General features: G+C 50.6%; 1 protein-coding gene across 1 annotated transcript; it reads left to right on the top strand.

The window, feature by feature from the left end:
• Positions 1-3739: 3739 nt before the first annotated feature.
• Positions 3740-4894, top strand: LOC148904244 (uncharacterized). The gene has a single exon (XM_089025539.1). It carries the CDS (start codon positions 4103-4105, stop codon positions 4892-4894), a length of 792 nt encoding a protein of 263 aa, XP_088881665.1. The 5' UTR covers positions 3740-4102.
• The last annotated feature ends 22994 nt before the right edge of the window (positions 4895-27888 follow it).

Below are 27888 nucleotides of genomic sequence, written 5' to 3' on the forward strand. Positions count from 1 at the left end.
GTTACCAGGATGGCGCATTGGTTTAAGCTTTTTAACATACGGTTTTTTAATCTCGTACGCGCCGTATATAACTACGGTAACCGGGTAAGCAACCTCGTAGAACAGCATGTCCACACCTACTAACGCTCCCGGTCTGGTGTCTTTATTCAGCACGAACAAGCTTTGCTTACCCGACGCCCGTATTGGATTACGCCCCTTTTCTATTATCCACTCACCGTCTAAATACTTTATAAACGTCAACTCCAGACGGTAATTACCTTCGGGCATTAAGTCAATTATCCTTTCTGCTCTTTCCTCGCTCATCGTCTCATCTGTATCTCCCTCCATAAACGTTGTGAAGGGAAAGTCCGCATCCAGGCGATCCAACACCTGAGTTCGCAGTCGGCGCACAGTTTTGTTACGAATGCTCGTGATGGTGTCCATCTATATCTAAGGAATATCTTACCCTCCGTTTGCGGTACCTTTAGTAGCAGCAGTAAGGGACTTAGCGCGGCTGCCCACTCATTTCTGCGGGTTATTCCAGTGCCGACCAAAAATGAACTGTAGGTGGAAACGCGGGTAATTCCCGTGCGAATCCAATCGGTTTTTGGCAATTTCGCGAGTCCCCCTTACTGCTGCTATTAGAAACGGGTAGAGCTTGGGAAGAATGGTTAGAGGATTTCGAGGAAGAAATATCCTACTTCGAAATTGAAAAGGTCAAAGACAAGGTCAGCGCTTTGAAAATTTACGGCGGACCAGGAATCAAGAAACTTGCTCGAAACCTACCAGAACCGATAGGAGAAGAAATCGAGGACGACTACGAGAAACTCAAGAGGAAATTAAACAACCATTTTCTACCTAGGAAGAACAAACACCATGCGAGATACACATTTAGCAAGGAGAGAATGGAATCCAACGAGACAATTGTTAATTACGCGGCAAGGATAAGAGAGAAAGCGAAGGATTGCGAATTCGGAGACCAACTCGACGAGCGTATCCTAGAACATCTGATCCAAACAGTGTCGAACGAAGACCTCATAAAAGAATGCATTAGAAAGAGATGGAATCCGGATCGATTCATAGACGAAGCAAGCCAACGCGAAGACATTAGCCAACAAGTGAAAGACATGAAAACCGAACACAAGGTGGCGAGACTAAATCGTGGCAAACCACCAACCAAACCACGACAACAAAATAGAAGATCACAGCAAAGACCAAATAATCAGCAAGCAAGAAGACAACAACAAGCTAAACCCTGAGGATATAACCACGCCGAAAAACCGTGTTACTACTGTGGCAACGCAGGAACACAAAAACCAGGTAAGGACTGTCCAGCATACGGGAAGCAGTGTTTAAAATGCGGAAAATACAACCACTTCGCGAAATGCTGTAACAAAACACAGAGACAAGAAAAAGAGAACAGTAGAACCGCGAGACCCCAGAGACAAGTGAAAAAGACCGCAGAATCCAGCAGTGAATCCGACGAGGAATTCCTACAGCAAACAGCCAGCCACATTGACCAGAGAGCCAAAAGCGTGAGATCAGGAGGAAAGACGAACACCATGCGATTACGAATAGCAGAACTAGACGCAGACATGGAGCCCGACAGTGGAGCTAGCGCTAACATAATGGACGAGTACCAATTCAGAGCACTCAAGCACAGATCTCAAGAGATACAGGAACTGTTTCCAAGCGAAGAAAGAGTAAGAACCTTACAGAGCAAGCTAGAGGTCAAAGGAGAATTTCCAGTAACGCTGAGAAACAAGACCAGAGGAGTGAAGACAAGATTCATAGTGATAAAGGGGAAGATGGACTCACCACCACTCATAAGCAAGAAGACACTACTAGACCTAGGAATGCTCAGAATTGAACCAAACGGAATACTAAAAGAACCCAACGATCTGACAATCAAGACCGTTAGCACAACCTCAGACGACATCGAGAGACTCCTGACAGAGTTCGACGACGTATTCCAAGGAATCGGATGCTTCAAAGAGAAAGATACGGGAGAGAGCATGCAGGTCAAGCTTGAGATGGACCCAGACGCGACACCCATAGCACAGAAACCGAGAAACGTACCCTATCACCTGCAGAAACCCCTGAAGAAATGGCTAGACGAAGGGATAGAGAAAGAGATATTCGAGAAAGTCACACCCGGCGAAGCGATAACTTGGTGTTCACCCCTTGTTGTGCAGCCCAAACCAAAGTTTTCAGAGACCAAGAAAGATGAGCTAGAGCCACACATGATAAGAGCCAGCATTGACATGAGGATCCCCAACGAATCCATGAAAAGAAGCAGATGTGTACAAGCACCGAAAATCGATGACTTCATATACCATCTCCATGATTGCAAAATATTCTCGAAGCTCGACCTCAAACGGGGATACCATCAGACGACACTGGACCCAGAGACGAGAAAAGTAGCGACATTCAGTACACCATGGGGGAATTATCGACCACGAAGACTGATTTTTGGAGCCAAATCTTCTCAAGACGTTTTCGATGAAGCGATGTTCAAAGTATTTGGAGACATCCCGCACTGCCTCAACCAACGAGACGATATTCTGCTAGGCGGAAAAGATAAAGAGGAGCACAAAGAAATTCTGCAAACAGTACTACAAAGAGCCAGAGATCATGGAATCACGTTCAACAGAGAGAAGTGCGAATTCGAAAAAGAGGAAATCGAATTCTTCAGTCACGTGTTTACCAAGAACGGACTGAGACCATCCCCTGACAAAGTCAGAGCGATCAAAGAGTGCGGAGCACCCAAGAGCAAAGAAGAAGTAAGAAGTTTCCTCGGGATGGTCGGATACTTAGACAACTTTATTGAAGACTACGCAAGCATCGCATCACCACTCCACCGACTGACGAGAAGAGAAGTCAAGTTCCAGTGGGGAAAGAAAGAACAGAAGGCATTCCAGACAATACAAAACAGCCTATCTGACAAGAAGACAATGGCATACTTCGACCCAGACAGAAAAATTATCCTGAGAACAGAGGCAAGCTTCAACGAGGGTTTATCTGCAGCTCCACTTCAGCAGACAGAAAGAGGTATGCAACCGGTACACTTCATAAGCCGCACAATGACAGATGCTGAAAGAAAATACAGCCAGACAGAGAAAGACGCACTCGCCATCAAGTGGGCCAAAGATCGACTAAGAGTGTACTTACTGGGAGCGCCAAGGTTCACAATCATCACGGCACATAAACCATATTACCACTATTCAACAGGACAAAGACCAATATGCCTCCAAGGATTGAGAAGTGGGTTATGCAGATGCAAGATGTAGACTATGAACTGATCTATGAACCCGGAAAGGACGAAGCCGACCCACTAGACTACCTCTCCAGGCATCCATTACTCGAGACAGAAGACGACGGCACCGAGAAGATCATCAAATGGACTGTAGAAGCAGAGCATTCAGTAGTTCTGGAAAGGATAAGAGAAGAGACCCTAAAAGACGAGACATTGCAGAAACTATCTCAGAGGATAGCGAAAGGTGACTGGGAGAAATTCCGAAAAGACAGAGACATAGAACCCTACACACACATCAAGCAAGAACTATCAACAGCGGAAGGATTGATCTTTAGAGAGGAAAGAATTGTAATACCAGAGAATCTTCAAAGAAAAGTAGTGAAGATAGGACACAGTCTAGGACACCTTGGGAAGACAACGACAAAGAGAATGTTAAGAGAGAAGTCTTGGTTCCCGTATATGAATCACATGATAGACAATGCTATTGACCAATGTTACGAGTGCCAGGTTGCAACGAATAACAAACAAACAGAACCAATCAAGGCTTCGAGTATTCCAGACAAGCCCTGGGACACTGTATCACTGGATCATGGCGGACCCTATCCTGACGGACACTACAACCTAGTCATTATTGACAAAAGAACAAGATACCCTGTCGTAGAAAGAGTATCATCAACTTCTTTCACAACCAACAAAGAGAGGTTGAAACATGTATTTGCGACATACGGGACACCAAGGAGGATAGAAAGCGACAATGGACCACCATTCAACTCAAGAGACTTTGAAGACTTCGCAAGAAAAGAGGGATTTCAACATCACAAGGTAACACCATTACACCCTAGAGCGAATGGAGAAGCTGAAAGGTTTATGCAGATGCTGAATAAAACAGAAAAAATAGAGCACCTACAAGGCAAAGATAAACTAGAAAGTCAGAACGCAATTCATGACATGCTCACCGCATACAGGTCAACTCCACATCCAGCAACAGCAGTATCACCCCACGAGGTGATGAGGGGAGTAGCTGTAAGAACAAGGCTCGATTACATAGCACCCAACAAACAGACATCAGAAGAAGACGAACAGATAAACAAGAACGACGCAAGATACAAGAAGAAGTTGAAAGTGCAGAGAGAAAACAATCGAACAAAGGAAAAGAGACTGCTACTCGGAGACTACGTGTTAGTCAAACAAGAAAAGAAAAACAAATGGAGCAGACCATATGAACCCATATTCTATACAATCTGCGATATTATAGGATCCAAGATAACAGCAAGAAGAACAACAGATGGACGCACAGTTTGTCGGGACGCAAGTTACTTCAAACTAGTCAACACTGTCATCAACACTGCAGATGAAGCAGAAACGGTTGGACCAAGCCAGGACGAACCGAAGGCGACAACAGACACCAAGCAGGAAGATCCTAGAGAGAGAATTATGAGGGAAAACAAAAGTCATGAGGATCGGAAGAAACCACCGAACAACGAAGAGAAACAAGCGGAACTGAAGGAGAAATCATCAAAGATGACTCAAGTTAAACAGGAGAAAACCGAAGAGCGAGTGGAAAGAGAAAAACCACAAGATGAAGGAGAGAAATCAAACCGACAAAGAAGGGAAAGACGAAGACCCAAGAAGTTTGAAGACTACTATATGTACCCTTAGGGATAGAGGACATGTAACATTGTTATAGTTGAGTTTTATTGTACTTGAACATGACAAAAAAAAAAACAAAAAAAACAAAAAAAAACAGCATTTAGCAATGATTATAATTAGGTCATATAATTCAGTAATCATACGAAAGATACACATGGACATTTGGAAGACAGGGTGAGATGTAGTATCCATAGCAACTAATCGTGTATGATAATTAGCTAAGTTGTGAATAATAAATAGTTGATCTAGATATGGCGTCGAGTCACTACAGGTAAACTCCGCCTTTCAGGTCGAAAGGTGTAAATTCTGAAAGCCCGGGTCCAGGCGACTCGGGCCTGCACAACCACGAAGTCCCCAGGTCATTTGGAATACGAGCAATGGGTGTGCAAAGCCTTGGCGGGAAAAAGTCGTGCACGGGTGAAATCCGCCTTTCCGGTCAAAAGGTGTAAAATCTAAAAGCCCGAGTCCTGGCGACTCGGGTCAGCACAACCCCGACGTCCCCAGTACAATTGTTAAGTGAAAAATGGGGCTCCAAAGTTTTGGCGGGAAAACGTCGTGCACGGGTGAACTCCGCCTTTCCGTTCGAAAGGTGTAAATTGTCCTGGAGACTCGGGTCTGCAAAACCCCGACGTCCCCAGCGCATTTGGAAGGTGAAAAATGGGGCTCCAAAGTTTTGGCGGGAAAAAGTCGTGCACGGATGAACTCCGCCTTTCCGTTCGAAAGGTGTAAATTGTCCTGGCGACTCGAGTCTGCACAACCCCGACGTCCCCAGCGCATTTGGAAGGTGAGAAATGGGGGTCCAAAGTCTTTATGGGAAAAAGTCGTGCACGGGTGAACTCCGCCTTTCCGTTCGAAAGGTGTAAATTGTCCTGGCGCCTCGGGTCTGTACAACCCCGACGTCCCCAGCGCATTTGGAAGGTGAAAAATGGGGCTCCAAAGTTTTGGCGGGAAAAAGTCGTGCACAGATGAACTCCGCCTTTCCGTTCGAAAGGTGTAAATTGTCCTGGCGACTCGAGTCTGCGCGACCCCGACGTCCCCAGCGCATTTGGAAGGTGAGAAATGGGGGCCCAAAGTCTTTATGGGAAAAAGTCGTGCACGGGTGAACTACGCTTTTCCGTTCGAAAGGTGTAAATTGTCCTAGCGACTCGGCGCTTCACAACCCCGACGTCCCCAGGACATTTGCAATGTGAGAGATGGGGATCCACAGTCTTGGCGGGAAAAAGTCGTGCAAGGGTTTACTCCACCTTTCTGGTCGTAAGGTGTAAATTCTGAATCCCGAGACGAGGCGAATCGTGTCTGCACTACCCCGAAGACCCCAGGGCATTTGGAAGGTTAGAAATGGGGATCCAAAGTCTTGGCGGGAAAAAGTCGTGTACGCCTGATATCCGCCTTTCCGGTCGAAAGGTGTAAATTCTGAAAGCCCGAGTCCAACCGACTCGGGGCTGCACAAACCCGACGTCCCCAGGGCATTTGGAAGGTGAGAAATTGGGTTCCAAAGTCTTGGCTGGAAAAAGTCGTGCACGGGTGAACTACGGCTTTCCGGTCGAAAGGTTTAAATTCTGAAAGCCCGAGTCCAGCCGACTCGGGGCTGCACAACCCCGACGTCCCCAGGGCATTTGGAAGTTGAGAAATTGGGTTCCAAAGTCTTGGCTGGAAAAAGTCGTGCTAGGGTGAACTACGGCTTTCCGTTTGAAAGGTTTAAATTCTGAAAACCCGAGTCCAGGCGACTCGTGGCTACACAACACCGACGTCCGCAAGTCATTTGGAAGGTGAGAAATTGGGTTCCAAAGTCTTATCGAGAAAAAGTCGTGCACGGGTGAACTCCGCTTTTCCGGTCGAAAGGTATTAATTGGAAAAGCCCGAGTCCAGGCGACTCGGGGCGTCAAGCACATGACGTCCCTAGTGTAATTGGAAGGTGAGAAATGGCGGTCCAAAGTCTTAGCGGGAAAAAGTCGTGCTGGGGTGAACTCTGCCTTTCCGGTCGAAAGAAGTAAATTCTGAAATCCCGATTCCTTGCGACACGGGGCTGCACAACCCCGACGTCCAAAGGGCATTTGGAAGGTGAGAAATGGGGGTCCAAAGTCTTGGCGGGAAAAAGTCGTGCACAAGTGAACTACGCCTTTCCGGTCGTTCACCCGTGCACGACTTTTTCCCGGCAAGACTTTGGAACCCCATTTCTCATTCCTCCTTTCCGTTCGAAAAGTATATATTCTGAAAGCCCGAGTCCTGGGGACTCGGGACTGCACTACCCCGACGTCCCCAGGGTAATTGGAAAGTGAGAAATTGGGTTCCAAAGTCTTGGCGGGAAAAAGTCGTGCAAGGGTTTACTCCACCTTTCTGGTCGTAAGGTGTAAATTCTTAAATCCCCATACCAGGCGATTCGTGTCTGCACTACCCCGAAGTCCCCAGGGCATTTGGAAGGTTAGAAATGGGGGTCCAAAGTCTTGGCGGGAAAAAGTCGTGTACCCCTGATATGCGCCTTTCAGTTCGAAAGGTGTAAGTTCTGAAAGCCCGAGTCCAGCCGACTCGGGGCTGCACAAACCCGAGTCCCCAGGGCATTTGGAAGGTGAGAAAATGGGTTCCAAAGTCTTGGCTGGAAAAAGTCGTGCACGGGTGAACTACGGCTTTCCGTTCGAAAGGTTTAAGTTCTTAAAAGCCCGAGTCCAGGCGACTCGGGGCTGCACAGCCCCGACGTCCCAAGGGCATTTGGAAGATGACAAATTGGGGTCCAACGTCTTGGCGCGAAAAAGTCGTGCAGGGGTGAACTCCGCCTTTCCGTTCGAAAGGTGTAAATCGTCCTGGCGACTCGGGTCTCCACAACCCCGACGTCCCCAGCGCATTTGGAAGGTGAGAAATGGGGATACAAAGTCTTGGTGGGAAGAAGTCGTGCACGGTTGAACTCCGCTTTTCCGATCGAAAGGTATTAATTGGAAAAGCCCGAGTCCAGCCTACTCGAGGCGTCAAGCACATGACGTCCCTAGTGTAATTGGAAGGTGAGAAATGGCTGTCCAAAGTCTTAGCGGGAAAAAGTCGTGCTGGGGTGAACTCTGCCTTTCCGGTCGAAAGAAGTAAATTCTGAAATCCCGATTCCTTGCGACTCGGGGCTGCACAACCCCGACGTCCAAAGGGCGTTTGGAAGGTGAGAAATGGGGGTCCAAAGTCTTGGCGGGAAAAAGTCGTGCACAAGTGAACTACGCCTTTCCGGTCGTTCACCCGTGCACGACTTTTTCCCGGCAAGACTTTGGAACCCCATTTCTCATTCCTCCTTTCCGTTCGAAAAGTATATATTCTGAAAGCCCGAGTCCTGGGGACTCGGGACTGCACTACCCCGACGTCCCCAGGGTAATTGGAAGGTGAGAAATTGGGTTCCAAAGTCTTGGCGGAAAAAAGTCGTGCAAGGGTTTACTCCACCTTTCTGGTCGTAAGGTGTAAATTCTGAAATCCCGAGACCAGGCGAATCGTGTCTGCACTACCCCGAAGTCCCCAGGGCATTTGGAAGGTTAGAAATGGGGGTCCAAAGTCTTGGCGGGAAAAAGTCGTGTACGCCTGATATGCGCCTTTCAGTTCGAAAGGTTTAAATTCTAAAAGCCCGAGTCCAGCCGACTCGGGGCTGCACAAACCCGAGTCCCCAGGGCATTTGGAAGGTGAGAAAATGGGTTCCAAAGTCTTGGCTGGAAAAAGTCGTGCACGGGTGATCTACGGCTTTCCGTTTGAAAGGTTTAAATTCTTAAAAGCCCAAGTCCAGGCGACTCGGGGCTGCAGAGCCCCGACGTCCCAAGGGCATTTGCAAGATGAGAAATTGGGGTCCAACGTCTTGGCGCGAAAAAGTCGTGCAGGGGTGAACTCCGCCTTTCCGGTCGAAAGAAGTGAATTCTGAAATCCCGATTCCTTGCGACTCGGGGCTGCACAACCCCGACGTCCACAGGGCATTTGGAAGGTGAGAAATGGGGGTCCAAAGTCTTGGCGGGAAAAAGTCGTGCACAAGTGAACTACGCCTTTCCGGTCGTTCACCCGTGCACGACTTTTTCCCGGCAAGACTTTGGAACCCCATTTCTCATTCCTCCTTTCCGGTCGAAAAGTGTATATTCTGAAAGCCCGAGTCCTGGGGACTCGGGACTGCACTACCCCGACGTCCCCAGGGTAATTGGAAAGTGAGAAATTGGGTTCCAAAGTCTTGGCGGGAAAAAGTCGTGCAAGGGTTTACTCCACCTTTCTGGTCGTAAGGTGTAAATTCTTAAATCCCGAGACCAGGCGAATCGTGTCTGCACTACCCCGAAGTCCCCAGGGCATTTGGATGGTTAGAAATGGGGGTCCAAAGTCTTGGCGGGAAAAAGTCGTGTACGCCTGATATGCGCCTTTCAGTTCGAAAGGTGTAAGTTCTGAAAGCCCGAGTCCAGCCGACTCGGGGCTGCACAAACCCGAGTCCCCAGGGCATTTGGAAGGTGAGAAAATGGGTTCCAAAGTCTTGGCTGGAAAAAGTCGTGCACGGGTGAACTACGGCTTTCCGTTCGAAAGGTTTAAGTTCTTAAAAGCCCGAGTCCAGGCGACTCGGGGCTGCACAGCCCCGACGTCCCAAGGGCATTTGGAAGATGACAAATTGGGGTCCAACGTCTTGGCGCGAAAAAGTCGTGCAGGGGTGAACTCCGCCTTTCCGTTCGAAAGGTGTAAATCGTCCTGGCGACTCGGGTCTCCACAACCCCGACGTCCCCAGCGCATTTGGAAGGTGAGAAATGGGGATACAAAGTCTTGGTGGGAAGAAGTCGTGCACGGTTGAACTCCGCTTTTCCGTTCGAAAGGTATAAATTGCCCTGCGACTCGGGGCTGCCCAACCCCGACGTCCCCAGGGCATTTGGAAGGTGAGCAATTGGGTTCCAAAATCTTGGCGGGAAAAAGTCGTGCTAGTGTGAACTACGGCTTTCCGTTCGAAAGGTTTAAATTCTAAAAGCCCGAGTCCTGGAGACTCGGGGCTGCACTATCCCGACGTCCCCAGCGCATTTGGAAGATGAGAAATGTGGGTACAAAGTGTTGGCGGGAAAAAGTCGTGCACGGGTGAACTCCGCCTTTCCGGTCGAAAGGTGTAAATTCAGAAATCCCGAATGAAGGCGACTCGGTTCTGCACCACCACGACGTCCCCAGGGCATTTGGAAGTTGAGAAATTGGGTTCCAAAGTCTTGGCTGGAAAAAGTCGTGCTAGGGTTAACTACGGCTTTCCGGTCGAAAGGTTTAAATTCTGAAAACCCGAGTCCAGGCGATTCGTGGCTACACAACACCGACGTCCGCATGTCATTTGGAAGGTGAGAAATTGGGTTCCAAAGTCTTGTCGCAAAAAAGTCGTGCACGGGTGAACTCCGCCTTTCCGGTCGAAAGGTGTTAATTGGAAAAGCCCGAGTCCAGGCGACTCGGGGCTGCACGCACATGACGTCCCTAGTGTATTTGGAAGGTGAGAAATGGCGGTCCAAAGTCTTAGCGGGAAAAAGTCGTGCTGGGGTGAACTCCGCCTTTCCGGTCCAAAGAAGTAAATTCTGAAATCCCGATTCCTTGCGACTCGGGGCTGCACAACCCCGACGTCCACAGGGCATTTGGAAGGTGAGAAATGGGGGTCCAAAGTCTTGGCGGGAAAAAGTCGTGCACAAGTGAACTACGCCTTCCCGGTCGTTCACCCGTGCACGACTTTTTCCCGGCAAGACTTTGGAACCCCATTTCTCATTCCGCCTTTCCGGTCGACAAGTGTATATTCTGAAAGCCCGAGTCCTGTGGACTCGGGGCTGCACTACCCCGACGTCCCCAGGGTAATTGGTAGGTGAGAAATTGGGTTCCAAAGTCTTGGCGGGAAAAAGTCGTGCAAGGGTTTACTCCACCTTTCTGGTCGTAAGGTGTAAATTCTTAAATCCCGAGACCAGGCGAATCGTGTCTGCACTACCCCGAAGTCCCCAGGGCATTTGGATGGTTAGAAATGGGGGTCCAAAGTCTTGGCGGGAAAAAGTCGTGTACGCCTGATATGCGCCTTTCAGTTCGAAAGGTGTAAATTCTGAAAGCCCGAGTCCAGCCGACTCGGGGCTGCACAAACCCGAGTCCCCAGGGCATTTGGAAGGTGAGAAAGTGGGTTTCAAAGTCTTGGCTGGAAAAAGTCGTGCACGGGTGAACTACGGCTTTCCGTTCGAAAGGTTTAAGTTCTTGAGAGCCCGAGTCCAGGCGAATCGGGGCTGCACCACCACGACGTCCCCAGGGCATTGCAAGGTGAGAAATGCGGGTCCAAAGTCTTGGCGGGAAAAAGTCATGCACGGGTGAACTCCGCCTTTCCGGTCGAAAGGTGTAAATTGGAAAAGCCCGAGTCCAGGCGACTCGGGGCTGCACGCACATGACGTCCCTAGTGTATTTGGAAGGTGAGAAATGGCGGTCCAAAGTCTTAGCGGGAGAAAGTCGTCCTAGGGTGAACTCCGCCTTTCCCGTCGAAAGAAGTAAATTCTGAAATCCCGATTCCTTGCGACTCGGGGCTGCACAACCCCGACGTCCACAAAGCATTTGGAAAGTGAGAAATGGGGGTCCAAAGTCCTGGCGGGAAAAAGTCGTGCACAAGTGAACTACGCCTTTCCGGTCGTTCACCCGTGCACGACTTTTTCCCGGCAAGACTTTGGAACCCCATTTCTCATTCCGCCTTTCCGGTCGAAAAGTGTATATTCTGAAAGCCCGAGTCCTGTGGACTCGGGGCTGCACTACCCCGACGTCCCCAGGGTAATTGGTAGGTGAGAAATTGGGTTCCAAAGTCTTGGCGGGAAAAAGTCGTGCAAGGGTTTACTCCACCTTTCTGGTCGTAAGGTGTAAATTCTGAAATCCCGAGACCAGGCGAATCGTGTCTGCACTACCCCGAAGTCCCCAGGGCATTTGGAAGGTTAGAAATGGGGGTCCAATATCTTGGCGGGAAAAAGTCGTGTACGCCTGATATGCGCCTTTCAGTTCGAAAGGAGTAAATTCTGAAAGCCCGAGTCCAGCCGACTCGGGGCTGCACCACCACGACGTACCCAGGGCATTGCAAGGTGAGAAATGCGGGTCCAAAGTCTTGGCGGGAAAAAGTCATGCACGGGTGAACTCCGCCTTTCCTTTCGAAAGGTGTAAATTCTGAAAGCCCGAGTGACTCACCCGTGCACGACTTTTTCACGCCAAAACTTTGGAACCACATTTCTAACTCCGCCTTTCCAGTCGAAAGTTGTAAATTCTGAAAGCCCGAGTCAAGGCGACTCGGTTCTGCACCACCCCGACGGCACAAGTGCATTTGGAAGGTGCTAAATGGGGGTCCAAAGTCGTGTCAGGAAAAAGTCGTGCAAGGGTGAACTCCGCCATTCCGGTCGAAAGTTGTAATTTCTGAAAGCCCGAGTCCAGGCGTTTCTGGGCAGCATTACCATGACGTCCACAGGGCATTGCAAGGTGAGAAATGGGGGTCCAAAGTCTTGGCGGGAAAAACTCGTGCAAGTGTGAGCTACGCCTTGCCGGTCAAAAGTTTAAAATTCTGAACGCCCGAGTCCAGGCGACTCGGTGCTGCACCACCCCGACGTCACCAGGGCATTGTTAGGTGAGAAATGGGGTTCCAAAGTCTTGGCGGGAAAAAATTGTGCAAGGGTGAACTACGCCTTTTCGCTCGAAAGTTGTAAATTCTGAAAGCCCGAGTCCAGGCGACCCGGGACTGAACCACTCCGATGTCCCCAGGGCATTGGAAGGTGAGAAGTGGGGGTCCAAAGTCTTGGCGGGAAAAACTCGTGCAAGGGTAAACTACGCCTTACGGTTCGTTCACCCGTGCACGACTTTTTCACGCGAACACTTTGGAGACCCGTTTCTCACTCCGCCTTTCCAGTCGAAAGGTGTATATTCTGAAAGCCCGAGTCCAGTCGCTTCGTGGCTGCACTACCCCGACGTCCACAGGGCATTGCAAGGTGAGAAATGGGGGTCCAAAGTCTTAGTGGGAAAAAAATGTGCAAGGGTGAACTACGCCTTTTCGCTCGAAAGTTGTAAATTCTGAAAGCCCGAGTCCAGGCGACCCGGGACTGAACCACTCCGATGTCCCCAGGGCATTGGAAGGTGAGAAGTGGGTGTCCAAAGTCTTGGCGGGAAAAACTCGTGCAAGGGTGAACTACGCCTTACGGTTCGTTCACCCGTACACAACGTTATCCCGCCAATACTTTGGAACCCCATTTCTCACTCCGCCTTTCCGGTCGAAAGGTGTAAATTTCGAAAGCCCGAGTGACTCACCCGTGCAAAACGTTTTCACGCCAAGACTTTTGAACCCCATTTCTCACTCCGCCTTTCCAGTCGAAAGGTGTATATTCTGAAAGCCTGAGTCCAGGCGACTCGTGCCTGCAACACTCCGACGTCCCCAAGGCATTTGGAAAGTGAGAAATAGGGGTCCAAAGTCTTGGCGGGAAAAAGTCGTGCACGGGTGAACTCCGCCTTTCCGGTCGAAAGGTGTAAATTCTGATAGCACGAGTCCAGGCGACTCGTGCCTGCGACACTCCGACGTCCCCAAGGCATTGGAAGGTGAGAAATGGGGGTCCAAAGTCTTAGCGTGAAAAAGTCATGCACGGGAGAACTACGTCAATCCGTAAGAAAGGTGTAAATTCTGAAATCTCGAGTCCAGGCGACTCGTGGCTGCACCAACCCGACGTCATCAGGGTATTTGGAAGGTGAGAAATTGGGTTCCAAGTTCTTGGCGGGAAAAACTCGTGCTTGGGTGAACTCCGCCTTTTCGCTCGAAAGTTGTAAATTGGGAAAGCCCGAGTCCAGGCGACTCGGGGCTGCACGAACATGACGTCCCTAGGGCATTTGGAAGGTGAGAAATGGGGGTCCAAAGTCTTCGCTGGAAAAAGTCGTGCCCGGGTGATCTACGCGTTTCCGTTCGAAAGGTGTAAATTCAGAAAGCCCGAGTTCAGGCGACTCGGGGCTGCACGAACATGACGTCCCTAGGGCATTTGGAAGGTGAGAATAGGGAGTCCAAAGTCTTTGCTGGAAAAAGTCGTGCACGGGTGAACTACGGCTTTCCGTTCGAAAGGTTTAAGTTCTTAAAAGCCCGAGTCCAGGCGACTCGGGGCTGCACAGCCCCGACGTCCCAAGGGCATTTGGAAGATGACAAATTGGGGTCCAAAGTCTTGGCGCGAAAAAGTCGTGCAGGGGTGAACTCCGCCTTTCCGTTCGAAAGGTGTAAATTGTCCTGGCGACTCGGGTCTCCACAACCCCGACGTCCGCAGCGCATTTGGAAGGTGAGAAATGGGGATACAAAGTCTTGGTGGGAAGAAGTCGTGCCCGGTTGAACTCCGCTTTTCCGTTCGAAAGGTATAAATTGCTTTGCCGACTCGGGGCTGCACAACCCCGACGTCCCCAGGGCATTTGGAAGGTGAGCAATTGGGTTCCAAAATCTGGGCGGGAAAAAGTCGTGCTAGTGTGAACTACGGCTTTCCGTTCGAAAGGTTTAAATTCTGAAAGCCCGAGTCCTGGAGACTCGGGGCTGCACTATCCCGACGTCCCCAGCGCATTTGGAAGATGAGAAATGGGGGTACAAAGTGTTGGCGGGAAAAAGTCGTGCACGGGTGAACTCCGCCTTTCCGGTCGAAAGGTGTAAATTCAGAAATCCCGAGTCAAGGCGACTCGGTTCTGCACCACCACGACGTCCCCAGGGCATTTACAACGTGAGAAATAGGGGTCCAAAGTCTTGGCGGGAAAAAGTCGTGCACGGGTGAACTCCGCCTTTCCGGTCGAAAGGTGTAAATTCTGAAATTCTGAGTCCAGGCGTCTCTGGGCTACACCACCACGACGTCCCCAGGGCATTGCAAGGTGAGAAATGCGGGTCCAAAGTCTTGGCGGGAAAAAGTCATGCTCGGGTTAACTCCGCCTTTCCGTTCGAAAGGTGTAAATTCTCAAAGCCCGAGTGACTCACCCGTGCACGACTTTTTCACGCCAAAACTTTGGACCCCCATTTCTAACTCCGCCTTTCCAGTCGAAAGTTGTATATTCTGAAAGCCCGAGTCAAGGCGACTCGGTTCTGCACCACCCCGACGTCACAAGTGCATTTGGAAGGTGCGAAATGGGGGTCCAAAGTCGTGTCAGGAAAAAGTCGTGCAAGGGTGAACTCCGCCTTTCCGGTCGAAAGTTGTAATTTCTGAAAGCCCGAGTCCAGGCATTTCTGGGCAGCACTACCATGACGTCCACAGGGCATTGCAAGGTGAGAAATGGGGGTCCAAAGTCGTGGCGGGAAAAACTCGTGCAAGTGTGAGCTACGCCTTGCCGGACAAAAGTTTAAAATTCTGAACGCCCGAGTCCAGGCGACTCGGTGCTGCACCACCCCGACGTCACCAGGGCATTGTTAGGTGAGAAATGGGGTTCCAAAGTCTTGGCGGGAAAAAATTGTGCAAGGGTGAACTACGCCTTTTCGCTCGAAAGTTGTAAATTCTGAAAGCCCGAGTCCAGTCGACTCGGGACTGAACCACTCCGATGTCCCCAGGGCATTGGAAGGTGAGAAGTGGGGGTCCAAAGTCTTGGCGGGAAAAACTCGTGCAAGGGTAAACTACGCCTTACGGTTCGTTCACCCGTGCACGACTTTTTCACGCGAACACTTTGGAGACCCGTTTCTCACTCCGCCTTTCCAGTCGAAAGGTGTATAATCTGAAAGCCCGAGTCCAGTCGCTTCGTGGCTGCACCACACCGACGTCCACAGGGCATTCCAAGGTGAGAAATGGGGGTCCAAAGTCTTGGCGGGAAAAACTCGTGGAAGTGTGAGCTACGCCTTGCCGGTCAAAAGGTTAAACTTCTGAACCCCCGAGTCCAGGCGAATCGGTGCTGCACCACCCCGACGTCACCAGTGCATTGCAAGGTGAGAAATGGGGTTCCAAAGTCTTGGCGGGAAAAAAATGTGCAAGGGTGAACTACGCCTTTTCGCTCGAAAGTTGTAAATTCTGAAAGCCCGAGTCAAGGCGACCCGGGACTGAACCACTCCGATGTCCCCAGGGCATTGGAAGGTGAGAAGTGGGTGTCCAAAGTCTTGGCGGGAAAAACTCGTGCAAGGGTGAACTACGCCTTACGGTTCGTTCACCCGTACACAACGTTATCCCGCCCATACTTTGGAACCCCATTTCTAACTCCGCCTTTCCGGTCGAAAGGTGTAAATTTCGAAAGCCCGAGTGACTCACACGTGCAAAAATTTTTCACGCCAAGACTTTTGAACCTCATTTCTCACTCCGCCTTTCCAGTCTAAAGGTGTATATTCTGAAAGCCCGAGTCCAGGCGACTCGTGCCTGCAACACTCTGACGTCCCCAAGGCATTTGGAAAGTGAGAAATAGGGGTCCAAAGTCTTGGCGGGAAAAAGTCGTGCACGGGTGAACTCCGCCTTTCCGGTCGAAAGGTGTAAATTCTGAAAGCCCGAGTCCAGGCGACTCGTGCCTGCGACACTCCGACGTCCCCAAGGCATTGGAAGGTGAGAAATGGGGGTCCAAAGTCTTAGCGTGAAAAAGTCATGCACGGGAGAACTACGTCAATCCGTAAGAAAGGTGTAAATTCTGAAATCTCGAGTCCAGGCGACTCGTGGCTGCACCACCCCGACGTCATCAGGGCATTTGGAAGGTGAGAAATTGGGTTCCAATTTATTGGCGGGTAAAACTCGTGCATGGGTGAACTCCACCTTTCCGGTCGAAATATGTAAATTGGGAAAGCCCGAGTCCAGGCGACTCGGGGCTGCACGAACATGACTTCCCTAGGGTATTTGGAAGGTGAGAAATGGGGGTCCAAAGTCTTCGCGGGCAAAAGTCGTGCCCGGGTGATCTACGCGTTTCCGTTCGAAAGGTGTAAATTCGGAAAGCCCGAGTCCAGGCGAATCGTGGCCGCACTACACCGACTTCACCAGGGCATTTGGAAAGTGAGAAATGGGGGTCCAAAGTCTTGGCAGGAAAAAGTCGTGCACACGTAAACTCCGACTTTCCGTTCGAAAGGTGTAAATTCTGATAGCACGAGTCCAGGCGACTCGGGGCTGCACCACCCCGACGTCCCCAGGGCATTTGGATAGTGAGAAATGGGGGTCAAAAGTCCTGGCGGGAAAAACTCGTGCAAGGGTGAACTACGCCTTACCGTTCGTTCACCCGTGCACGACTTTTTCACGCGAACACTTTGGACCACCATTTCTCACTCTGTCTTTCCAGTCGAAAGGTGTATATTCTGAAAGCCTGAGTCCATGCGACTCGTGGCTGCACTACCCCGACGTCACCACGGCATTTGGAACGTGCGTAATGGGGTTTCAAAGTCTTGGCTGGAAAAACTCGTGCAAGGGTGAACTCCGCCTTTCCGGTCGTTAACCCGTGCACAATTTTCTCCCGCCAAGGCTTTGGAACACCGTTTCTCACTCCGCCTTTCCGGTCGAAAGGTGTAACTTCTGAAAGTCCGAGTGACTCACCCGTGCACGACGTTTTCACGGCAAGACTTTGGACCAGCATTTCTCACTCCGCCTTTCCAGTCGAAAGGTTATATTCTGAAATCCCTAGTCCAGTCGACTCGGAGCTGTATCACCCCGACGTCACAAGTGCATTGCAAGGTGAGAAATGGGGTTCCAAAGTCTTCGCGGGAACAAATTGTGCAAGGGTGAACTACGCCTTTTCGCTCGAAAGTTGTAAATTCTGAAAGCCCGAGTCCAGTCGACTGGGGACTGAACCAGTCCGATGTCCCCAGGGCATTGGAAGGTGAGACGTGGGGGTCCAAAGTCTTGGCGGGAAAAACTCGTGCAAGGGTGAACTACGCCTTACGGTTCGTTCACCCGTGCACGACTTTTTCACGCGAACACTTTGGAGACACGTTTCTCACTCCGCCTTTCCAGTCGAAAGGTGTATATTCTGAAAGCCCGAGTACAGTCGCTTCGTGGCTGCACCACCCCGACGTCCCCAGGGCATTGGGAAGTGTGAGAAAAGGTGGTTCAAAGTCTTGTCGTGAAAAATTCGTGCAAGGGTGAACTCCGCCTTTCCGTTCGTTAAACCGTACACAACGTTTTCCCGCCAAGACTTTGGAACCCCATTTCTCACTCCGCGTTTCCGTTCGAAAGGTATAAATTCGGAAAGCCCGAGTCCAGGCGAATCGTGGCCGCACTACACCGACTTCACCAGGGCATTTGGAAAGTGAGAAATGGGGCTCCAAAGTCTTAGCAGGAAAAAGTCGTGCACGCGTGAACTCCGACTTTCTGTTCGAAAGGTGTAAATTCTGATAGCACGAGTCCAGGCGACTCGTGGCTGCACCACCCCGACGTCCCCAGGGCATTGGGAACGTGAGAAAGGGGGGTTCAAAGTCTTGTCGGGAAAAATTCGTGCAAGGGTGAACTCCGCCTTTCCGGTCGTTAAACCGTACACAACGTTTTCCCGCCAAGACTTTGGAACCCCATTTCTCACTCCGCCTTTCCGGTCGAAATGTGTAAATTTCGAAAGCCCGAGTGACTCACCCGTGCAAAACTTTTTCACGCCAAGACTTTGGAACCCCATTTCTCACTCCGCCTTTCCAGTCGAAAGGTGTATATTCTGAAAGCCCGAGTCCAGGCGACTCGTGCCTGCAACACTCCGACGTCCCCAAGGCATTTGGAAAGTGAGAAATAGGGGTCCAAAGTATTGGCGGGAAAAAGTCATGCACGGGAGAACTACGTCAATCCGTAAGAAAGGTGTAAATTCTGAAATCTCGAGTACAGGCGACTCGTGGCTGCACCAACCCGACGTCATCAGGGCATTTGGAAGGTGAGAAATTGGGTTCCAATTTATTAGCGGGAAAAACTCGTGCATGGGTGAACTCCGCCTTTCCGGTCGAAATATGTAAATTGGGAAAGCCCAAATCCAGGCGACTCGGGGCTGCGCGAACATGACGTCCCTAGGGCATTTGGAAGGTGAGAAATGGGGGTCCAAAGTCTTCGCGGGAAAAAGTCGTGCACAAATGATCTCCGCGTTTCCGTTCGAAAGGTGTAAATTCGGAAAGCCCGAGTCCAGGCGAATCGTGGCCGCACTACACCGACTTCACCAGGGCATTTGGAAGGTGAGAAATGGGGGTCCAAAGTCTTGGCGGGAAAAAGTCGTGCACAGGTGAACTCCGACTTTCTGTTCGAAAGGTGTAAAATCTGATAGCACGAGTCCCGGCGACTCGGGGCTGCACCACCCCGACGTCCCCAGAGCATTTGGATAGCGAGAAGTGGGGGTCAAAAGTCTTGGTGGGAAAAACTCGTGCAAGGGTGAACTACGCCTTACGGTTCGTTCACCCGTGCACGACTTTTTCACGCGAACACTTTGGAACACCATTTCTCACTCCGTCTTTCCAGTCGAAAGGTGTATATTCTGAAAGCCCGAGTCCAGGCGACTCGTGGCTGCACTACCCCGACGTCACCACGGCATTTGGAACGTGAGAAATGGGGTTTCAAAGTCTTAGCTGGAAAAACTCGTGAAAGTGTGAACTACGCCTTTCCGGTCGTTAACCCGTGCACAACTTTCTCCCGCCAAGACTTTGGAACCCCATATCTCACTCCGTCTTTTCGGTCGAAAGGTGTAAATTCTGAAAGCCCGAATGACTCACCCGTGCACGACTTTTTCACGGAGAGACTTTTGGACCCCCATTTCTCACTCCGCCTCTCCAGTCCAAAGGTATAAATTCTGAAATCCCTAGTCCAGTCGACTCGGAGCTGCATCACCCCGACGTCCCCAGGGCATTTGGAAGGTGAGAAATGGGGGTCCAAATTCTTAGCGGGAAAAAGTCATGCACGGGTGAACTCCGCCTTTCCGTTCCAATGGTTTAATTTGGAAAGACCGAGTCCAGGCGACTCGTGCCGGCACCACACCGACGTCCCAAGGCATTCGAAGGTGAGAAATGGCGGTTCAAAGTCTTCTCGTGAAAAAGTCGTGCACGGGTGAGTTACTCGGGCTTTCAGAATTTACACCTTTCGACCGGAAAGTCGGAGTGAGAAATAGGGTTCCAAAGTCTTGGCGGGAGAAAGTCGTGCACGGGTGAACGAACGGTAAGGCGTAGTTCACCCTTTCACGAGTTTTTCACGCGAACACTTTGGACCCCCATTTCTCACTCCGACTTTCCAGTCGAAAGGTGTATATTCTGAAAGCCCGAGTGCAGGCGACTCGGGGCTGCACCCCCTTGACGTCACCAGGGCATTTGGAAGGTGAGAAATGGGTGTTCACAGTCTTGGCGGGAAAAAATCGTGCAAGAGTGAACTCCGACTTTCCGGTCGTTAACGCTTGCACAACTTTCTCCCGCCAAGACTTTGGAACCCTATTTCTCACTCCGACTTTCCGGTCGAAAGGTGTAAATTCTGAAAGCCCGAGTGACTCACCCGTGCACGACTTTTTCACGGGAAGACTTTGAACCCCCTTTTCTCACTCCGCCTTTCCGGTCGAAATGTGTAAATTCTGAAAGCCCGAGTGACTCACCCGTGCACGACTTTTTAACGGCAAGACTTTGGACCCCCATTTCTCACTCCGCCTTTCCAGTCGAAAGGTATATATTCTGAAATCCTTAGTCCAGTCGACTCGGAGCTGTATCACCCCGACGTCCCCAGGGCATTTGGAAGGTGAGAAATGGGGGTCCAAAGTCTTTGCGGGAAAACATCGTGCGCGGTTGAATCCACCTTTCAGTTCGAAATGTGTAAATTCTGAAAGCCCGAGTCCATGCGATTCGTGACTGCACCACTCCGACGTCCCCAAGGCATTGCAAGGTGAGAAATGGGGATCCGAATTCTTAGCGGGAAAAAGTCATGCACGGGTGAACTCCGCCTTTCCGTTCGAATGGTGTAAATTCTGATAGCACGAGTCCAGGCGACTCGGGGCTGCACCACCCCGACGTCCCCAGGGCATTTGGATAGTGAGAAATCGGGGTCAAAAGTCTTGGGGGGAAAAACTCGTGCAAGGGTGAACTACGCCTTTCCGTTCATTCACCCGTGCACGACTTTTTCACGCGAACACTTTGGACCATCATTTCTCACTCCGTCTTTCCAGTCGAAAGGTGTATATTCTGAAAGCCCGAGTCCAGGCGACTCGTGGCTGCACTACCCCGACGTCACCACGGCATTTGGAACGTGAGAAATGGGGTTTCAAAGTATAGGCTGGAAAAACTCGTGCAAGTGTGAACTCCGCCTTTCCGGTCGTTAACCCGTGCACAACTTTTTCCCGCCAAGACTTTGGAACCCCACTTCTTACTCCGCCTTTCCGGTCGAAAGGTTTAAATTCTGAAAGCCCGAATGACTCACCCGTGCACGACTTTTTCACGGCAAGACTTTGGACCCCCATTTCTCACTCCGCCTTTCCAGTCGAAAGGTATATTATCTGAAATCCCTAGTCCAGTCGACTCGGAGCTGCATCACCCCGACGTCACCAGGGCATTTGGAAGGTGAGAAATGGGGGTCCAAAGTCTTTGCGGGAAAATGTCGTGCACAGGTGAATCCACCTTTCTGTTCGAAATGTGTAAATTCTGAAAGCCCGAGTCCAGGCGATTCGTGACTGCACCACTCCGACGTCCCCAAGGCATTGGAAGGTGATAAATGGAGGTCCAAATTCTTAGCGGAAAAAAGTCATGCACGGGTGAACTCCGCCTTTCATTTCGAAAGGTTTAAATTCTGAAAGACCGAGTCCAGCCAACTCGTGCCTGCACCACATCGACGTCCCAAGACTTTGGAAGGTGAGAAATGGCGGTTCAAAGTCTTGGCTGGTAAAACTCGTGCAAGGGTGAACTACGCCTTACCGTTCGTTTACCCGTGCACGACTTTTTCACGCGAACACTTTGGACCCCCATTTCTCACTCCGCCTTTCCAGTCGAAAGGTGTATATTCTGAAAGTCCGAGTCCAGGCGATTCGTGACTGCACCACTCCGACGTATCCAAGGCATTGGAAGGTGATAAATGGGGGTCCAAATTCTTAGCGGGTAAAAGTCATGCACAGGTGAACTCCGCCTTTCCGTTCGAAAGGTTTAAATTCTGAAAGACCGAGTCCAGCCGACTCGTGCCTGCACCACACCGACGTCAGAAGGCTTTGGAAGGTGAGAAATGGCGGTTCAAAGTCTTGGCTGCAAAAACTCGCGCAAGGGTGAACTACGCCTTTCCGGTCGTTAACCCGTGCACAAATTTTTCCCGCCAAGACTTTGGAACCCCATTTCTCACTCCGCCTTTCCGGTCGAAAGGAGTCAATTCTGAAAGCCCGAATGACTCACCCGTGCACGACTTTTTCACGGCAAGACTTTGGACCCCCATTTCTCACTCCGCCTTTCCAGTCGAAAGGTATATATTCTGAAATCCCTAGTGCAGTCGACTCGGAGCTGCATCACCCCGACGTCCCAAGGGCATTTGGAAGGTGAGAAATGGGGGTCCAAAGTCTTTGCGGGAAAATGTCGTGTACAGGTGAATCCACCTTTCCGTTCGAAAGGTTTAAATTCTGAAAGACCGAGTCCAGCCGACTCGTGCCTGCACCACACCGACGTCAGAAGGCTTTGGAAGGTGAGAAATGGCGGTTCAAAGTCTTGGCTGCAAAAACTCGCGCAAGGGTGAACTACGCCTTTCCGGTCGTTAACCCGTGCACAAATTTTTCCCGCCAAGACTTTGGAACCCCATTTCTCACTCCGCATTTCCGGTCGAAAGGTGTAAATTCTGAAAGCCCGAATGACTCACCCGTGCACGACTTTTTCACGGCAAGACTTTGGACCCCCATTTCTCACTACGCCTTTCTAGTCGAAAGGTATATATTCTGAAATACCTAGTGCAGTCGACTCGGAGCTGCATCACCACGACGTCCCCAGGGCATTTGAAAGGTGAGAAATGGGGTTCCAAAGTCTTTGCGGGAAAATGTCGTGCACAGGTGAATCCACCTTTCTGTTCGAAATGTGTAAATTCTGAAAGCCCGAGTCCAGGCGATTCGTGACTGCACCACTCCGAAGTCCCCAAGGCATTGGAAGGTGATAAATGGGGGTCCAAATTCTTAGCGGGTAAAAGTCATGCACAGGTGAACTCCGCCTTTCCGTTCGAAAGGTTTAAATTCTGAAAGACCGAGTCCAGCCGACTCGTGCCTGCACCACACCGACGTCCCAAGGCATTGGAAGGTGAGAAATGGCGGTTCAAAGTCATGGCTGGAAAAACTCGTGCAAGGGTGAACTACGCCTTATAGTTCGTTTACCCGCGCACGACTTTTTCACGCGAACACTTTGGACCCCCATTTCTCACTCCGCCTTTCCAGTCGAAAGGTGTATATTCTGAAAGTCCGAGTCCAGGCGACTCGTGGCTGCACCACCTAGACGTCACCAGGGCATTTGGAAGGTGAGAAATGGGTGTTCACAGTCTTGGCGTGAAAAACTCGAGCAAGAGTGAACTCCGACTTTCCGGTCGTTAACCCTTGCCCTACTTTCTCCCGCCAAGACTTTAGAACCCTATTTCTCACTCCGACTTTCCGGTCGAAAGGTGTAAATTTTGAAAGCCCGAGTGACTCAACCGTGCACGACTTTTTCACGGAAAGACTTTGGACCCCCATTTCTCACTTCGCCTTTCCGGTCGAAAGGTGTAAATTCTGAAGGCCCGAGTGACTCACCCGTGTACGACTTTTTCACGCCAAGACTTTGGACCCCAATTTCTCAATCCGCCTTTCCAGTCGAAAGGTGTATATTCTGAAAGCCCTAGTCCAGGCGACTCGATGCTGCACAACCGCGACGTCCTAAGGGCATTTGGAAGGTGAGAAATGGCTGTCCAAAGTTTTGGAAGGAAAACGTCGTGCATGGGTGAACTCGGCCTTTCTTAACGAAAAGTGTAAATTCTGAAAGTTCGAGTGAATGCGACTCCAAGCTGCACAACCCCGACATCCCCAGGGCATTTGGAAAGTGAGAAATGGGAGTCCAAAGTCTTGGCGGGAAAATATCGTGCACGGGTGAACTACGACTTCCCATTCGAAAGGTGTAAATTCTTAAAGCCCGAGTGACTCACCCGTGCACGACCTTTTCACGCCAAGACTTTGGAACCCAGTTTCTCAATCAGCCTTTCCAGTCGAAAGGTGTAAATTCTGAAAGCACGAGTCCTAGCGATACGTTGCTGCATCAAACCGACGTCCCCAAGGCATTTGGAAAGTGAGAAGTTTGGGTACAAAGTCTTGGCGGGAAAAACTCTTGCACGGGTGAACTCCGCCTTTCCGGTTGAAAGGCGTAAGTTCTGAAAGACTGAGTCCAGGCGACTCGGGGCTGCTACACCCCGACGTCCCCAGGGCATTTACAACGTGAGAAATAGGGGTCCAACGTCTTGTCGGGAAAAAGTAGTGCACGGGTGAACTCCGCCTTTCAGGTCGAAAGGGGTCAATTCTGGAAGCCCGAGTGACTCTCCCGTGCACGACTTTTTCACGCCAAGACTTTGGAACCCAATTTCTCAATCAGCCTTTCCAGTCGAAAGGTGTATATTCTGAAAGACCGAGTCCTCGGGACTCGTTGTTGCACCACACCGACCACCTCAAGACATTTGGAAGGCGAGAAATGGGGGTGCAAAGTCTTGGCGGGAAAAAGTCGTGCACGGGTGAACTCCGCCTTTCCATTCGGAAGGTGTTAATTCTGAAAGCCCGAGTGACTCACACGTGCACGACTTTTTCACGCCAAGACTTTGAACCCCAATTTCTCAATCCGCCTTTCCGTTTGAAAGGTTTAAATTCTGAAAGCACGAGTCCTAGCGACTCGGGTCTGCAACACCCCGACGTCCCCACGGCATTGGAAAGTGATAAGTGTGGATACAAAGTCTTGGCGGGAAAAACTCTTGCACGGGTTAACTCCGCCTTTTAAGTGGAAAGGCGTAAGTTCTGAAAGACTGAGTACAGGCGACTCGGGGCTGCACCACCCCGACGTCCCCAGGGCAATTGCAACGTGAGAAATAATGGTCCAAAGTCTTGTCGTGAAAAGGTAATGCACGGGTGAACTCCGCCTTTCCGGTCTAAAGGGGTCAATTCTGAAAGCCCGAGTGACCCACCCGTGCACGACTTTTTCACGCCAAGACTTTGGAACCCAATTTCTCAATCAGCCTTTCCAGTCGAAAGGTATATATTCTGAAATACCTAGTGCAGTCGACTCGGAGCTGCATCACCTCGACGTCCCAAGGGCATTTGGAAGGTGAGAAATGGGGTTCCAAAGTCTTTGCGGGAAAATGTCGTGCACAGGTGAATCCACCTTTCTATTCGAAATGTGTAAATTCTGAAAGCCCGAGTCCAGGCGATTCGTGACTGCACCACTCCGACGTCCCCAAGGCATTGGAAGGTGATAAATGGGGGTCCAAATTCTTTGCGGGTAAAAGTCATGCACGGGTGAACTCCGCCTTTCCGTTCGAAAGGTTTAAATTCTGAAAGACCGAGTCCAGCCGACTCGTGCCTGCACCACACCGACGTCAGAAAGCTTTGGAAGGTGAGAAATGGCGGTTCAAAGTCTTGACTGGAAAAACTCGTGCAAGGGTGAACTACGCCTTTCTGGTCGTTAACCCGTGCACAACTTTTTCCCGCCAAGACTTTGGAACCCCATTTCTCACTCCGCCTTTCCGGTCGAAAGGTATAAATTCTGAAAGCCCGAATGACTCACCCGTGCAGGACTTTTTCACGTCAAGACTTTGGACCCCCATTTCTCACTTTGCTTTTCCAGTCGAAAGGTATATTATCTGAAATCCCTAGTCCAGTCAACTCGGAGCTGCATCACCCCGACGTCCCCAGGGCATTTGGAAGATGAGAAATGGGGGTGCAAAGTCTTTGCGGGAAAATGTCGTGCACAGGTGAATCCACCTTTCTGTTCGAAATGTGTAAATTCTGAAAGCCCGAGTCCAGGCGATTCGTGACTGCACCACTCCGACGTCCCCAAGGCATTGGAAGGTGATAAATGGGGATCCAAATTCTTAGCGGAAAAAAGTCATGCACGGGTGAACTCCGCCTTTCCGTTCGAAAGGTTTAAATTCTGAAAGACCGAGTCCAGCCGACTCGTGCCTGCACCACACCGACGTCCCAAGGCATTGGAAGGTGAGAAATGGCGGTTCAAAGTCATGGCTGGAAAAACTCGTGCAAGGGTGAACTACGCCTTACCGTTCGTTCACCCGTGCACGACTTTTTCACGCGAACACTTTGGACCCCAATTTCTCACTCCGCCTTTCCGTTCGAAAGGTGTAAATTCTGAAAGCCTGAGTCCTGGTGACTCGGGGCGGCACAACCCCTACGTTCCCAGGGCATTTGGAAGGCAAGAAATGCGGTTGAAAAGTCTGGGCGGGAAAAAGTCGTGCACGGGTGAACTCCGCCTTTCCGGTCGAAAGGAGTGAATTCTGAAAGCCCGAGTGACTCACCCGAGCACGACTTTTTCACACCAAGACTTTGGACTACAATTTCTCAAACCGCCTTTCCAGTCGAAAGGTGTATATTCTGAAAGCCCGAGTCCAGGCGACTCGGTGCTGCACCACCCCGACTTCCCCGGGGCATTTGGAAGGTGTTAAATGCGGTTACAAAGTCTTGGCGGGAAAATGTCGTGAAAGGGTGAACTCCGCCTTTCCGGTCGAAAGGTGTAAATTCTGAAAGCCCGAGTCCTGGCGACTCGGGGCTGCACAACCCCGACGTCCCCAGGGCATTTGGAAGGTGAGAAATGGGGTTCCAAAGTCTTGGCGGGAAAAAGTCGTGGACGCGAGAACTACGCCTTTCCAGTTGAAAGGTGTAATTTCTAAAAGCCCGAGTCCAGGCAACTCGGTGCTGCACAACCCCGACGTCCCCAAGGCATTTGGAAGGTGAGAAATGGGAGTCCAAAGTCTTGGCGTGAAAAAGTCGTGGACGCGTGAACTACGCTTTTCCGGTCGAAAGATGTAAATTCTAAAAGCCCGAGTCCAGGCGACTCGGTGCTGCACAACCCCGACGTCCCCTGGGCATTTGGAAGGTGGGAAATGGGGTTCCAAAGTCTTGACGGGAAAAAGTCGTGCACGGGTGAACTCCGCCTTTCCGTTCGAAAGGTGTAAAGTCTGGAAGCCCGAGTGACTCACCCGAGCACGACTTTTTCACACCAAGACTTTGGACTACAATTTCTCAAACCGCCTTTCCAGTCGAAAGGTGTATATTCTGAAAGCCCGAGTCCAGGCGACTCGGTGCTGCACCATCCCGACTTCCCCGGGGCATTTGGAAGGTGTTAAATGCGGTTCCAAAGTCTTGGCGGGAAAATGTCGTGCAAGGGTGAACTCCGCCTTTCCGGTCGAAAGGTATAAATTCTCATAGCCCGAGTCCTGGCGACTCGTGGCTGCACAACCACGACGTCCCCAGGGCATTTGCAACGTGAGAAATGGAAGTCCAAAATCTTGGAGGGAAAAAGTCGTGCACGAGTGAACTCAGACTTTCCATTCGAAAGGTGTAAATTCTGAAATCCCGAGTCCAGGCGACTCGATGCTGCACAACCGCGACGTCTCAAGGGCATTTGGAAGTTGAGAAATGGGTGTCCAAAGTTTTGGAAGGAAAACGTCGTGCAATGGTGAACTCGGCCTTTCTTAACGAAAAGTGTAAATTCTGAAAGTTCGAGTGAATGCGACTCCAAGCTGCACAACCCCGACATCCCCAGGGCATTTGGAAAGTGAGAAATAAGAGTCCAAAGTCTTTGCGGGAAAATATCGTGCACGGGTGAACTACGACTTCCCATTCGAAAGATTTAAATTCTGAAAGCCCGAGTGACTCACCCGTGCACGACTTTTTCACGCCAAGACTTTAGAACCCAATTTCTCAATCAGCCTTTCCAGTCGAAAGGTGTAAATTCTGAAAGCACGAGTCCTAGCGATACGTTGCTGCACCACACCGACGTCACCAAGGCATTTGGAAAGTGAGAAGTTTGGCTACAAAGTCTTGGCGGGAAAAACTCTTGCACGGGTGAACTCCGCCTTTCCGGTGGAAAGGCGTAAGTTCTGAAAGACTGAGTCCAGGCGACTCGGTGCTGCACCACCCCGACTTCCCCGGGGCATTTGGAAGGTGTGAAGTGCGGTTCCAAAGTCTTGGCGGGAAAAAGTCGTGCA

The sequence above is a fragment of the Actinia tenebrosa genome, unplaced genomic scaffold (assembly GCF_029948245.1).
Source record: "Actinia tenebrosa isolate PJP-AT-01 unplaced genomic scaffold, QUT_ActTen_1.0 utg545__unscaffolded, whole genome shotgun sequence".
NCBI classification, from domain to species: domain Eukaryota; kingdom Metazoa; phylum Cnidaria; class Anthozoa; order Actiniaria; family Actiniidae; genus Actinia; species Actinia tenebrosa.

Bases quoted from the DNA above. Each gene is read 5' to 3' on its own strand.
- LOC148904244 (XM_089025539.1), top strand. From the start codon at position 4,103: ATGCAGATGCTGAATAAAACAGAAAAAATAGAGCACCTACAAGGCAAA.